General features: G+C 52.4%; 1 protein-coding gene across 1 annotated transcript in view; it reads right to left on the bottom strand.

Annotated features, from left to right (window-relative positions):
* Positions 1-1651: 1651 nt before the first annotated feature.
* UPB1 (beta-ureidopropionase 1) overlaps positions 1652-14738 on the bottom strand; it is a 28879-nt gene continuing 15792 nt past the window's right edge. The window contains exons 5-11 of the mRNA XM_089894795.1: positions 13143-13304; positions 11376-11545; positions 8240-8350; positions 7021-7102; positions 6061-6103; positions 4778-4932; positions 1652-2806 (exon numbers count right to left, since the gene is read on the bottom strand). Coding sequence (XP_089750921.1) covers positions 2723-2806; positions 4778-4932; positions 6061-6103; positions 7021-7102; positions 8240-8350; positions 11376-11545; positions 13143-13304 — 807 coding nt within the window. The 3' untranslated portion in view covers positions 1652-2722. The remainder of the gene's footprint in view (positions 2807-4777; positions 4933-6060; positions 6104-7020; positions 7103-8239; positions 8351-11375; positions 11546-13142; positions 13305-14738) is intronic.

Below are 14738 nucleotides of genomic sequence, written 5' to 3'. Positions count from 1 at the left end.
TCATATATGGTCTCTGTTACGTAGTTTACTTCTATTCCGTGTTGAGTGTTTTATTCCGAGTTATGTTGAGTGTTTTTTTTAATCATGAAAGGGTTTTCAATTTTGTGAAATGCTCTTCCTACATCAATTAAGTTGATCATCTGAGATTTTAATGTGGCATATTACATTGATTTTTGTATTTTGGACCATCCTCGCATTCTGGGAATGAATCCCACTTGGTCAGGGTGTATAATTCTTTTAACATGCTGCTGATTTCAGTTTGCTAGTATTTTGTTGAGGGTATTTGCATCAATATCCAAAGGGATATTGGTCTGTAGTTTTGTTTTCTTGTAGCATCTTTGTCTGGCTTGGGTGTCAGGGTAATGTTGGCCTTACAGAATGAGTTAAGAAGTGCTCCCTCCTCTTCAGTTTTTTGGAAAAATGTGAGAAGAATTGGTGTTCTTCTTTGAATGTTTGGTAGAACTCATCACTGAAGCCTTCAGGTCCCAGGCTTTTCTTTTTGTTGCGAGGGTTTTGATTACTCCTTCAGTCTCCTTACTAGTTATAGGTCTATTCAGATTTTCTATTTCTTTGTGACTCAGTCTTTTTTTAATAAATTTATTTATTTTATTTATTTATTTTTGGCTGCATTGGGTCTTCATTGCTGTGCGTGAGCTTTCTCTAGTTGCGGTGAGTGGGGGTGCGCGGGCTTCTCATTGCGGCGGATTCTCTTGTTGCGGAGCACGGGCTCTAGTCGTGTGGGCTTCAGTAGTTGTGGCACGCAGTCTCAGTAGTTGTGGCACACAAGCTTAGTTGCTCCGTGGCATGTGGGATCTTCCCTAATCAGGGCTTGAACCCATTTCCCCTGCATTGGCAGGCGGATTCTTAACAACTGTGCCACCAGGGAAGCTCCTGTGACTCAGACTTGATAGGTTTTGTATTTCTAGGTATTTGTCCATTTCATCTAGGGTATCCAACTTGTTGGCACACAATTATGTTGGTTCGCAACCTCAGGAGTTCCCCAGGTGAAATTTAAAACTGGCCCCTGCTCTCGGAGGGCAAGAGACCAAAGAAAGAAGCAGCCACTCCAGATTGGCAGGTGGCAGTTTTAATAAAAGGACTTACATAGGAAGCTTGTCTTGGGCGGCTGCAAGATGAGTAGATCTCTGCCACCTGCCTGTCAGAATCTTAAGAGTTTACACAGACGCCTTAATGGGGTTCAGTCACTAAATACAGTCCAGATGGGCTCAATAACACACCACTCTCTCAAGGCTGCATCACTGATGTCACTCCTAATGTAGGAACTGTGGGCAGAATGGACATTCCAAGGACACGGAAGAGGGTAAGAGCCTCCAATTGCCCAGGTCCAGCTCACAGCTCATCAGTGCCTTTAAATCCAATCGAATTAGAGAAGAATTCCAGGAATCCTAGAACCAACACAGAAGACTCATCCTTGAGATTCTGTTCCTCTAGAAACAGTTCCAATACCAGAACCTATATCAGTCGGGGTCCACCAAGGAAAGAGAAACAGGGGAATTCCCTGGTGGTCCAGTGGTTAGGACTCTGAGCTTTCACTGCCGAGGGCGCGGGTTCAGTCCCTGGTCAGGGAACTAAGATCCCGCAAGCTGTGAGGCATGGCCAAAAAAAAAAAAAGAAAAAGAAGAAGCAGAAATGGTACGACACATATTAAGGAATTCATTGCAAGGAATTGATTTCAGTGACTGTGGGGTCTGGATGGACAAGCCTGAAATGTGGAGAGCAGGCTGTCAGGAAGGGCAGACTGGAATGCTTGGGCCTGGGCTGAGGCTGCTGTACACACGTGAATCCCTGAATCCCTTCCTCATCCGGGAATCTCAGCCCTGCTCTCAGGGCCTTTTGACGGATTAAATCAGGCCTACCCAGATTATCTAGGATAATCTCACTTGCTTGGTTAACTGGCTATGGGCTTTAATCACATTGACTAAATACCTTCACAGCAACACCCAGATTAGCGTCTGATTGAGTAAGTGGAGACTATAGCCAAGATGACTCTTCCAATGACTTTCCCCCTGCCCGCAGCCACCAGGCGCCTCAGTGACTCTGGTCAGCCTCACCTCCCTCTAGTGCATACACTCCCACGCTGACCCTCGAATTGCTGCCAGTGTAAACGGAGAAGCGGAGAAACTCAGGACTGGGGCCCCCCACCTGTGTAACTTCAAACCAACCTGCACAATGGGTGCCTGGGAATGTCTTTATTTATTTTTTAAACATTTATTTATTTATTTATTTTGGCTGTGCCGGGTCTTCGTTGTGGCACACGGGATCTTTTTAGTTGCAGCATGCGGGCCTCTTAGTTGCAGCATGCATGTGGGATCTAGTTCCCTGACCAGGGATTGAACCCGGGCCCCCTGCATTGGGAGTCTTAGCCACAGGACAACCAGGGAAGTCCCTGGGATTGTCTTTAATTGAATTTCTAAAATTCACTCAACAAAGTTTAATCATTTCAAAGTGAACAATTCAGTGGATTTGGTACATTCACAATGTTGTATAGCCATCACCTCTATCCAGTCCCAAAACATTTTCATCACCACAGAAGGAAACCTGGTACTCATTCGACCCTCCCCACCCAGGCACTTTAAAACCAATCTGGGCAGCAGTGCTGTCAGGGCATCAAGCAGGGAGAATTTGGACACTAGAGCCCAGAGCCCTGGCTGATCTGCTGTGGGCAGAGGTGCCCTCCTTGGCGGGCAGCGGCTGAAGCCTGTTACTCTTTCACAATCTTGGGGCTGTAGTTGGGTTGGACAGCTTCGGCAAGCTCCCGTGCGTACATCTCGTATCTGCCTGTCATCTGAAAGCGAAACACAGACTTCAGAGGTTCCCGATTCATAACCGCCCTCATTTGCTCGCCACCACCTGCTGCCACTGGAGGGCAGCCATGGGACAGAAATGCGTTAGGAAGGCTGGTTGACAGGACAGTCTCAGAGTATAATATAGAGGCACAACCCCCGTGTAACCTTTTGGCAACGATTCCGGGGCTGTGGCGAAGATCACGGATGCCGGTGATGACTCACACCCCTTAGCCCCTCCTGCTGAAAGAACTCTGTGATCTTCGGCCAGAAGGTGTGGTGGCTCCAAGTCAGGAGGGAGGAGGGTTTGACCTGCTCCCGGTCACGAGCCAGGAGTGGAGTTGCCGGGATTCGCACCCTGGTCCCCTGGCTCTGGAGGCCCATCCATTCCACATGGCATCTCATCGTGGACACAGACAGAGGCTGGGGGTGGGGCCGGAAAGCCCACCCAGGGTGCTCACACCCCAGCATTCCCTCCCTCCCTCCCTCCTTTCCAAAGCCTTGACGGGAACTCATGCCCATCACCATAGCTTGGGAAGGCTTCTGCTTTCAAAAAGTTACTAATGAGGGCTTCCCTGGTGGCGCAGTGGTTGAGAGTCCGCGTGCCGATGCAGGGGACACGGGTTCGTGCCCCGGTCCGGGAAGATCCCACATGCCGCGGAGCGGCTGGGCCCGTGAGCCATGGCCGCTGAGCCTGCGTGTCCGGAGCCTGTGCTCCGCAACGGGAGAGGCCACAACAGTGAGAGGCCTGCGTACCGCAAAAAAAAATAAATAAAATAAAAATAAAAAGTTACTAATGAGAAACCATTCTGTTTATTGGTTCCAACTTCTAATTTGTGTGGAATCCTGCATTAACCTAAGCTTCCGGAGGAGGAGAGATAGGCCAGGAGACTTTCATGTGGGCAGTGCCTTCTCTGTCCAATGAGAACTTGGGACTCAGGAAACATGCCCAAGGACCCACCCTCACATAAATAGGGGAGTCAGGCCTAAAGTCCACATCTGGCTGGATCCGAAGTCCTGGTCCCTTCCAGACATGCTGGGCAAAGTCATTCCGTCCTGACAATGCGATGTTCATTAGTGTGTATGATTTTCTTTCTTTTTTTAATTTAATTTTTTTATACAGTATGTTCTTATTAGTTATCTATTTTATACATATTAGTGTATGTATGTCAATCCCAATCTCCCAATTCATCCCACCCCCGCCCCCGCCCACCCCCCCGCCTATTTCCCACCTTGGTGTGCATATGTTTGTTCTCTACATCTGATGATTTTCTTATAAGTGGGCACAGAGTTGGTGGAAATACTGCTAGACACTAACACAGCAAACTCCATCTGTGTCCTCGATGAGATGCCATATTTTGCGGGGGGGGGGGTCCCAGGCTGCAAGCACCCTACCCCAGGAGGTGGGCACTTATACTCTGTGGTGTCACAGGGTATTGATCTCCAAGGCCACCTGGGGCCTTCGAGTTCAGCCTCTTGTTTTACAAATGGGAGTACTGAGGCTGGGAGCAGAAGGGGCTTGCAAGGCAGTGGCAGAGCCAGGCCTGGATCCCATTTCTCTGCTTGACCCACTTCCCTCCATTGTCAAGGCCTAGACTTGGGGCATGGCCACAGGCAGAGCCAGACATCCACATTTACCTTGTGATAAGTGCAAATGCCTGGAAAGGAAAAAAGGATTAGCGAGGCCAATCCACTCTATTCTCTGGACAAATGAAATTGAGATTAATTTGCTTGAAGGTGCCCAGAATCTAAATCAGATGAGCAGAGAATTTATTGAGGCCAGCTGCCTGGGCATCGTTTGACCCAGTGGTTCCTCCCCTGAGCACTGGCCCTGGCCTTCAAGGAGGCAGACACCAGGCCTTCTGCTCAACTCATAGCCTCACGCGGCTGTCCCTGAGGCCCACAGCAGCCGCGGTTCCCAGGGCTGGGGGCAGGACGGGCCCACGTGGAGAAGCAGGGGACTCAGAACCCACCTTGAAGCCCCAGATGTCATTCACCTGCCGGCAGAGGTTGAGGTCGAGCTCGGTGACCAGCAGCCCATCCCGGTTGCGGGAGAGCCCGGGGGTCCGGCTGCCATCAGGGGCCGCCACGTAGCTTGAGCCATAAAAGTAGCCGAAGTCCCGGTGAGCTGTGAAGGAGCAAAGGCAAGGCCCCGGTGAGCTCAGGCAGACATGGGTGGACTCGGCAGGGGGACGGGTGCACCAAGAGACTCCCAGGACAAAGGGTCCCCACCTCCCTTCCCAGTGGACCTGCCTCCCTCCTTGTGCCTGGAGGCCCAGCAAGTGGCTGCATGTCACCCTCAGAGCCCTCACCTCTGCCCCAGGAACCTTTTACAGGTCACCCTAGTAGAGGTATTGGCTTCCGGCTCCAGCATCAGCCACCATAGCCCAAGGGAATTGCATGGCTCTGCAGGGCTTCCTGTGGTGGCTCCGCACGGTGAGCTGGCAGCTCTGCCCTCGCCAGCCATGCCAGCTGTCACCCTCACCCTCCCTCCACACCTCGGTCCCCTCACCAGTAAAGCAGGGTAACAGCCACCCTGAAGGTGTGTAGGGAGCATGTGGGCGCAGTGCAGGGCCCAGCTGGCCTCACTTTCCTGCAGGGAGCTAAGTGAGACTAGAGACTCATGAGGTCTCCAAGGCCTCACGTTGGGGGGGATGTGGAGCCCTTTCAGGAAATGCTTTTCTGGGAGACAGACCCCCTCAGCACCCCCTGCTTCCCAGGGCAGGAACCATGAGCGAGTTCAGACATCTCCTCGGTGAGGGGGCAGCCCCCCTCCCACATTCCAGGCTAGAGAGGTGAGGCGGTGGGGTGGTGGCAGATTCCTAGCAGAGGTGAGGTGAGACCTGCCCTCAGATCAAAACAAGCTGTGGATTCTAGGAACCCAAGGCAGTCATGCTGGGCTCTGGGGCATTTGTACAGCTGGGGAGTGAGGGGTGTGGACGAGGACAAAGGGAGGGGGGAGTGAGGTCTGTGGGGTGGATGATGCACCCCTATTTCAGGGCGCTCACAAAGGGCTCCCCCACACCTCAGTCCATCTTCACCCTAGTCCCAGGGGAGGGATGGAGTCTGATCCGATCTCTACTCCATCCTCATCCGGGGAATGAGGTGGTCACAGGCCCAGGAATGCCGATCCACATGGGAACACAGCTGTGCAGACACAGTCTGTGGGGTAGACCCTGCCCGGAAGCGGCAGATGGGGAAGGAACAGTGAGGCCCACCCCTCATATGCAGTCCCACGGAAAGTCACGGGACATACCTTTCTTGCCATCCCCAGAGGTGAACTCGTTCGGAAAGAGCTCCTGGGAAATAAAACCAAGGTAAGACACACCTATAGGGGGCGCTGCTGGGTTGTTCATCAACGTCAGGCTGGGGTGAGGGAGTTAGGAGTTAAAGTGATGTGGACCAGCCTGAACTTAACCGGTCCCTGCTGAGTCCCAGCCCCAGGCCAGCAGGCGGCCAGCGGGGCATCTGACTAGCCAGGGGAAGACCCGGATTTTGCCATCTGCTGGGAGAAGAGAAAGTCATTGCAGAGAGTGGTTCCCAGGGCCGTGGAGGGCGTCTGAGGCTCGCCTGCTGGAGTCATAAAGTCCAGCCTGGGGTCTGCGAAGGCAGCGGGGGGGCGGGGGGTGTCTGCTCGTGGCTCTCAATATCTCCCAGAAGCCTAATGGAAACTGCGTATCCAGCAGGGACAGGGATGCGCGGGCTAATTAAAACACCGAGTTTCTTTACGTTGTCAGAAATTAGACCGACTTAGTGTTCTCTCAGACTGATCAGATGCTCTGATTAGAGTTTGACAACCGATTAGTAAGAATGAGGAAGAGGATGTGTTTTGCAATAAATACATGGCGTTTGTAGTCAGAATCCTTTGGTGCATGAGGTCAAGGGTGGGTGGGGAGAAATTGGGTACTTGGTGGTACTGAGGTGAGAGCCTTTCAAAATGGTTTCAGCTAAACACAAAACAGACAAAAACTGGGGAGGGACAGTGCTTTCTTTCAAAGTGACAGAAGCCAGTCTGCCCCCTGCTGGGACCCTAGCATGTGGGGTGTGCCTGCATGCAGAGAGGAGGTGTAACAACAGGTGTCCCCAGCAGGGCCACAGCAACAGCAGTTCTTTCCCTTGTGGCTTTTGCTGCTCTGAAGAGGCTGGGCCCCGCTGGCAGGCAGGTTTCGCAGCAGCTGCAGGAGGGCTCTCTGGAGGCCAGGCCTCGGGCACTTACCTCGCCTACCCGGTTGATGGCGCAGGTGAAGCAGTGATTGGCGATGGCTGCGTTTCTGGCCTCGATTGGCCACAGGGACTCACTGTGAGAGCGGAAGAAGAACCAGGTTGCCGACTTCCCAGCCAGGCTCAGAGGATGCTCGGCCCCGAGCTGCAGCCCGGGTGCCAGCCTTCCAGGCCTGCAGTGGAGATGGCCAGGAGACTCACTGCATCCGTGGGTGACCCCAAACCCACAAACAGGCCAGCTCGTCCCCGGCTCAAGCCAAAGCGGCCTTTTGGAGAGGGCCCAACGCAGCAGAAGCAGCCCTGGATCAAAGCCTCACCCTGACTCAGTTTCCTTTTCTGAAACTTCCTCAGAGACCATGCAGATGAAGCTTCTGAGGGCGGGGTGGGGGTGGGAGGCTGTGTGGCAGGAACCCCTTAACTGCTGCTTCTCACTCGTTCCCTCCTCCCAGGTGGGGGTCAGGAACCCACCTCCCAGGCTGGTAAATGTCAGAAGGGAGCTGGGGCCCTGTGGCTTGTGTGTAACGTGTCCCCCAATCCCTACCCTGCTGTGCTGCCTTGCAAAGCAGTCTCTACAGGGGGAGATTTCAGGCCTAGCAAACAGTACACCTGAAAGGAATTTAGGTTGTAGGTGGGCATCGCCTCCCCTGTGCTGGCTCCCATTTCCCAGTGCCCCCCATCTCCCTCTTCTGAACCCCGAGTCTCGCAGCCGAGGCCCCCTGGTTCTCCTACGGGCCCGGGAAGGAGTCATCCCACAGGCACAGCTGAGCTGCAGGCCTCCCTCAGTCCAGCACCTGCAAAGTGGGGACAGGGTGGGAAACTTCGCCCCAACCAGACAGGTCCTTCCCCAGCCCACCAAAGAAAATGTGCCGCGGGATTCAGTGGGCCTCCTTGTCACTAATTATCTGTCTGAGGAGCAAGGCGATTAGGATTCTGAACTGACAGATGTAATGCCCACTTAGAAACGCTGAGTGACTGGGAGCGGGATGCCCTGGAATCTTCCTTCCTGTCAGCATGCACCTGGTTTAAACCACAGAGTAGGTGGAAGGGGTGGGTGGGTGCTTGTCACAAGCCTAATTCTCAGGAGGATTCACGAGTCTGGAAGAAAAAAAATCACAGGCTTGATTGAGGGGACTCATTTTGCCGCTTTTCTCCCCCCTCCAGCTGCTAAGCCGAGCTGACAAAACTTTTAAGAAAGGATTTTTACAGAAACACACCCGTCAATGACATTTTTGGGAATTAAACAGACAGTTGCAGAGCGAGTGCCATAAAACATCGTTCTTGCAGTTCTCCAGGGAGGGTGCGGAGTGCAGGACTCAAAACCACAGCTGGCAATAAAACGGAGGCTCTCAAAACAAGCAAGGGGGGACTTCCCTGGTGGCGCAGTGGTTGGGAGTCTGCCTGCCGATGCAAGGGACGCGGGTTCATGCCCCGGTCCGGGAGGATCCCGCGAGCTACGGAGCGGCTGGGCCTGTGAGCCATGGCCGCTGGGCCTGCGCATTCAGAGCCTGCGCTCCGCGACGGGAGGGGCCACAGCAGTGAGAGGCCCGTGTACCGCAAAAAACAAACAAACAAACAAAACAAGCAAGGGAAAGGAAGCCGGAGGTTCGTGAGAGCCGGGGCATGCGGGAATCGTGGAGAGCCCGGTGGGGGTATGGGGACATCTGCCACTTTCCCAGCGCGGTGTACACAAGCCCCTAAAATTAATCACAGTGGGAAGGGGAAAGGCATCGAGGGGTGGGGATGGCGGCTTTCCTATTAACACACATACGTGGTAGAAATCCTTGTCCACACGGGCTGCACGGTTTGTCAGGATGACTCAGTTCATCAAAAAGCACTTTGCCGGGGCTTCCCTGGTGGCGCAGTGGTTGAGAGTCCACCTGCCAATGCAGGGGACACGGGTTCGTGCCCCGGTCTGGGAGAATCCCACTTGCCGCGGAGCAGCTGGGCCCGTGAGCCATGGCCGCTGAGGCTGCGCGTCCGGAGCCTGTGCTCCGCAACGGGAGAGGCCACCACAGTGAGAGGCCCACATATCGCAAAGAAAAGAAAGCACTTTGCCTCCATTGGGTGCTTGGAACTGTGGGACCCACAAATGAGGATACCCTTCCAATCTGTGCATGTGCACGTGTGTGTGTGTGTGTGTCTGGGGGGCTCTGATGCAGGAGGTGGGAGATGCCGGAGAAGGGGATGGATGCTTCCAGAAGCTGTGAGCCGATGCTTGTGCACAGCTGGTGGGGATCTGCCTGGCATCGTGCTTGCCATCAATTCTACAAATAATCATTCAGTATTTTAAGAAACTCAGAGCTGCACCATCCTAGTGAACCACCTGTTGTAATTTTCCCACGCTCTACGACCATCCTCAGTCTTTGCAGAGTTCTGATCCCAGCCTGGAAACATCTTTTTGCTCACAGGCTTTCATCATGATGCTGCAGTACCTCCATGGAGATTTGTTTTAGTGGCTGTACGATAACCCATGGAAAAGATGGGCTGGCATTGACCTGACTCTGACCTCTCTCTCCCTTCCAGCTTTTCTTGTAATCAATCATGCTGCCACGAGCATCTTCAGGCAGGCAGCCTTCCCCTCCTCTCTCAGATGCATCCTCAGGCTAAGGTTCTCGGACTATAATTATCTGGTCAAGGTGTGGACACTGTGGGAACTTGTGAGACATGCTGCTTCTGAAAGACCTGTCAGAGTTTTAACTGCCAGCAGAACCACATCCTTGGAGGGCACCAGTTGGACCACTGTTGGCCAAGGAAGGAAGATCGATAACTTAATAAGCCAAGGACATGTGTGTATTACGTTGAGGTGCTTCTGTTTGCTTAATTGGGGCTGATAAAAGCCTGGGGGCGCTTGGTTGGAGAGGTGACCATCTGATTCCAGGCCACAGCTGTGCCCGGCCCAGCCTGACAGCAGCTGTACCTGGTGGGGCACTGGCTTCAGGATCCACCAGGGACCCCTTTGGGGAGATGGAGCTTGCTGGATGTCTTACACATGGCCAGCAGGAGGGGCTCTAGGGCCCAGAGGTTCTGCCCAGGCTTGGTGGCCCGACGACCAGGAATCACCCTTTGTCGCAACTGCCAACGGATGTTGTCATAGTGGCCATGCTGCCAGGAGGCCCCCAGAGATTCTCTGAGGGTAGATCCAAGACTCGAGTGTCCCCTTCTGCCCGACAGTGCCTCCCTAGACTTAGACAAGATGGGGTGCATGGATGGGGCGGCAGGTCTGGGGTAGCAGAGGGGGGTCTGCGTTCTGTGAGGGACCTGCTGTGCAGATCAGAACACTGAGGGAAGTCACGCTGTGGAGGGGGCATCACGCTCAAGAGAAAGGTAAAGTGAATGTCACATCCTGACTTTTAGAAGAAATTAGACTGAAATTTCATGGAGAGCGAGGACAAGAATGACAGGGGTGGGCTGACAGGGAACTCAAGGCTGCCCCCCAGAACTCCCCCAGCTGACCCCACGTGGGGACTGGGACTCCCCCTCCCTGCCCTGTCCTGCTGACAGAGAGTGAAAGCCAGTACCTCCCGACCCAGCAATGCTGCTTTGGAGGAAGTGAGCTGGGGAGAGAGGTATTTGCACACAAATTCCTAGAGCTTTGGTACTTGTTGATGATGCAAAGCTGGAAACCATCCAGAAGCTCAGCCTTTGGGGAGAGAGAAGCAGCGGAAGCGCAGTCGTGCTGGGTCATCTCAGCCCCCTGCTCTTATTCAGTGAGGGGCCCAGGGCTTTCCCAGGAGCTCAGGGATGCCAGGCCCACCCTCTACCCTGGTCACAACAGCTTTATCTACTCAGGGGTGAGGTTAACACCCAAACACGGGTTCTGTGTCATCAGAAGGAAACACTTGGTTGGCTAAAAACAGGTTTCAGAGCCACCTGACTGATGTCTTAAGGACCCTTTCAGCTCTGACCCATTGTCTGCTCCTTCTCTCGTCTGGGTGGCTGCCCTCCGTGCTCCGGACTCTGCAGACAGGAGACTTAGGACTCCTCATTCGTCACCCCACCTCCCAACCCCCCAGGAGCACAGCTGTGACAGGAGGGGGAGCTGAAGCTGGCCACGTACCTCCGATGCTCCAGACCCCTTAGAAGGGGAGCTTTTCTGAATCCTGTCAGCGATGGGGGAGATTATTATTACCTGAGACACCATCATAGCCAAGGATGGTATTTTACAGTACAGCACAGCTCTTTAGGAGGGATCGTCGTAATTGACACTTGCAGTATTTTTTCACAGAAAAGTTGGCACCATCCCAGGATTCAGATGACCTGGTGGTCGCACCTGCCTGCTGTTTCCCAAATCTGCCTCCGCACCCTGCAGCCTGCCCCCAGAACCCTCCCAAGTCCCTTGTGCCAAGTGACCTGAGCACTCCGATGGTGGCCGAGGGGTTGAAGATGACCTCAGCACCGTTGATGCTATACATGAGCCAGTTGAGGGGGTGGTGCCGTCCGTAGCATATGTTCACGGCGATCCTCCCGAATTGAGTCTGGAACACGGGGTGGCCCAGGTTTCCCTCCATGTAGTATGTGGACTGGAAGACAAAGGGTCATGTATGGATGCCTCTGAGCTGTCAAGTTTCCCTTTCCTTAGACTTGACAGAAAAATGAAATGTCACCCATACTCCAAAAGGGATGCTCCTGGTATGACTCTACTTTAAGTTCCAAAATTTCAATCCACTTAAAAAAAAAACCCAAAATCTGAAAACCCAGACACAATAACAACAAGCTGACCCAAGGGGAAATCACTGTGGCTTGAGCACTTACCCACAATTTCTTTTGTGGGATGTTAAAAAGCCCCCAAAGCAACTTCCCACAGTATTTCAAAGATAAACTTGGTGAGGTTTCAATCATGGTACAACTAGAGGCTGAGGTGTGTGGTCAGTGTTAACACAAGTTGGTCAATGTCCTCACCAACCACCTGTTCCCATAAGAAGGTTAGAGCTGAAGGGACGGGGGCTCGTCCAGAGCAGCTCTTACCCTGCTTGGGGGGAACAGCGTAGCCCAGTGGACACAGGACCTGCCCGGCTAACGAAGGCCAATATGAGACTAGAATCCCACTCTGAAAGTGCTCTTCTCCACAAAGCTCCCTGGGCACTCTGCCTGGGGTCAAGGACGTCCCTGTGTGGCAGGCAGGTGGGACACAGTCCTGCCAACCCTGCCTCTCCGCCTGCCCCCTTGGGGTGCTGGTCAGGGCCTCACACAGATCTGCTTCCTGCCTTCTGCCTCCTCCCATTAACTTCAAAATTCGTCAGAGTCGGGCAGCAACCAGGATGTGCACACAGGGTGGACGCCAGAGCAGATCCTTGTGTGTTGAGACAAGCCCGTCACTATCTGTGGGGAGCTAAAGATTAATCCCAGGGTAAACAGGTGAGGGGCACATCTTCCCGCCCTCGCCTCCAGCTGTCACTGGGGAATGCTGGCTTCTTCTTTCTCCCCAGAGGGCCTTGGCTAGCGCTGCACATCCTTCCTCGTCTGCCTGACCAGCCTGAGAGTGGCTGGGACCCCCACAATCAGGGAGGGCGGCGAAGGATGGGGGTATCACATCCTGAACAACTGTACTTACTGCAGATCAAGTTCAGACTTCATATCTTAGGCATTAGGTGGAGTTCATTTCCCTCCTTCAAACATCCACCTCCCTCCACCTACACACCCATGATGGGCATTAACTGACCAGAACAGCTCCCCTGACTTACAGCCTGATTATGGGCACCAAGCCCCAGCTAACACACCTGTGCACAGACACACATTCCTTGCTGTCACCTGACACGTGGACGTGGCTGACTCAGACCCCATGGGAGCCATGGACAAGGACCTCTCCCCACCAAACAAGAACTAGACTGTGACGGACGAGGAGCTCAGGGCCTGAAAGGGGCCACGGGAATCATTTCACGCTTGTGCACTATTGATTTTGGTTTTAATTTGTATATGACTTACTTCAAAGAAAATTCCAGGAAGCCAAATCAGGTTACATTTTTTAAAAAATAGCCCTCTGCGCTAAAGGCATTTGGGACTCACCGGGAATCCCACTGCATCCCATCCACCTGTGTGATGCAGTGCAGTGCAGGGAGGCCCCCAGCGCTGCTGCCACACCGTGCTGCAGCTGCGCTGGTCATCCGAGGGGCAGCTCACCTCATTGAAGTCGCCCACTCTGGGGATGTGATTTTTCCTCGTCTTGCCCAGGACGGCTCCAGAGTTGGAGATCACCACGGCTGTGTTCCACAAGATGTCCCCATGCTCCGTGTCTCGCTCCAGGATGGGGGACACCACCACCATGTCATGCTTCCTGGCCAGCTGGAAAAAGGAGCACGGCACAGTCCTATTTTCAAATCAAGTGTTATACATTTTTATGGAAGAATCTAATGGTCCCCCTAGATAGTGAGACGGGGTTCTGAGCTCTCCCTGCGTCTGTTCTTTGAAGACTAAATGTCAGCGTTGTCCTGACGCCCAAGCTTAGCTAAATAGGAACCAGCATCGTCCTTGTGCACTGTTGGTGGGAGTGTAAAAACGGTGCAGCTGCTGTGGAAAACAGTATGGCAATTCCTCAAAAATTAAAAACAGAACTACCGTATGACCCCATAATGCCACTTCTGGGTATATACCCAAAATAACTGAAATTAGTCTTTTTTCTCTTTCTGATACAAGTGAGAATAATAACTATTTATTCATTCACTTTACCATTTACTATATGCCACGTGGGTGCTAATAGGTGAAATGCATTCTCTATTCTTAAGGAGTCTAAACTTAAATAATTCTAGTCAGAATTAAATCACTTGAAATTTCAATTAGCCTAGCAACCCTAATGAGAGGGTGTATGGGTTATATCAGGATTTCTGAAATATTGAAAATAGCCCCAGGGACCTTTTTAGTGTGGATAAGGCTGATTTCCTAATTCTAAAGGGTGCACAGAGAGCTAAGTCTTTTTCCAATGCTGTGAGCCCTATACAAAGATCACAGACCCTACAGTACAAATAAAATAAAAGCAAGACTTAAAAGCCACTTCCCATAGACCTTCAGATCCAGAGGCAATAACAAGACAAAACAAAAAAGAAGGTAACAAGCGTTGACAAGATGTGGGGAAACAGGAACCTTCATAAACCGCCAGTGGGAATGTAAATGATGCCGCGTTCCTGGCGGAGTTAAACACAGTTACCGTAGGAGCAGCAACCGTGCAGGAAAGTAGATTTTCACACCGATGTTCTGAGCAGCGCTATTCACAACAGCCAAAAGGTGGAAGCAACACAAGCATCTAAATAAATCGTGGTGTATACATGCAATGGAGTATTATTCAGCCTTAAAAAGGAAGGAAATCCTGGCCTATGGATGACATGGCTGTCATCCCTGACATGGATGAACCTGACGACGTTATGCCAAGTGAAATCAGCCAGGCGCAAAAGGACAAACACTGCAGGAGTGCACTCATGTGAGGCATCTAAGCTAGGCAAATTCACAGAAACAAAGTGGAACGTCAGGCACCAGCAGCTGGGGGTGGAGGGGGTTGTTCCATGGGTGGAGGGTTTCAGATTTACAAGATGACAAAGTTCTAGAGGTTTGCTTCACAGCGCTGTGAAGATACTTCACGTGACTGACCTGCACACTTAAAAATGGTTACGATGATTAATTTTATGTTATGTGTTTTTTACCATAATAACAAAGAAAAAAGGGATTTCCCTGGCGGTCCAGTGGTTAAGACTCTGCGCTTCCATGGCAGGGGGTGTGGGTTTGATC

The sequence above is a fragment of the Delphinapterus leucas genome, chromosome 14, assembly GCF_059928025.1.
Source record: "Delphinapterus leucas isolate spDelLeu-1000000601 "Yukka" chromosome 14, BTC_Dleu_Yukka2, whole genome shotgun sequence".
NCBI classification, from domain to species: Eukaryota; Metazoa; Chordata; class Mammalia; order Artiodactyla; family Monodontidae; genus Delphinapterus; species Delphinapterus leucas.
This window is presented reverse-complemented; position numbering and strand designations above follow the sequence as displayed.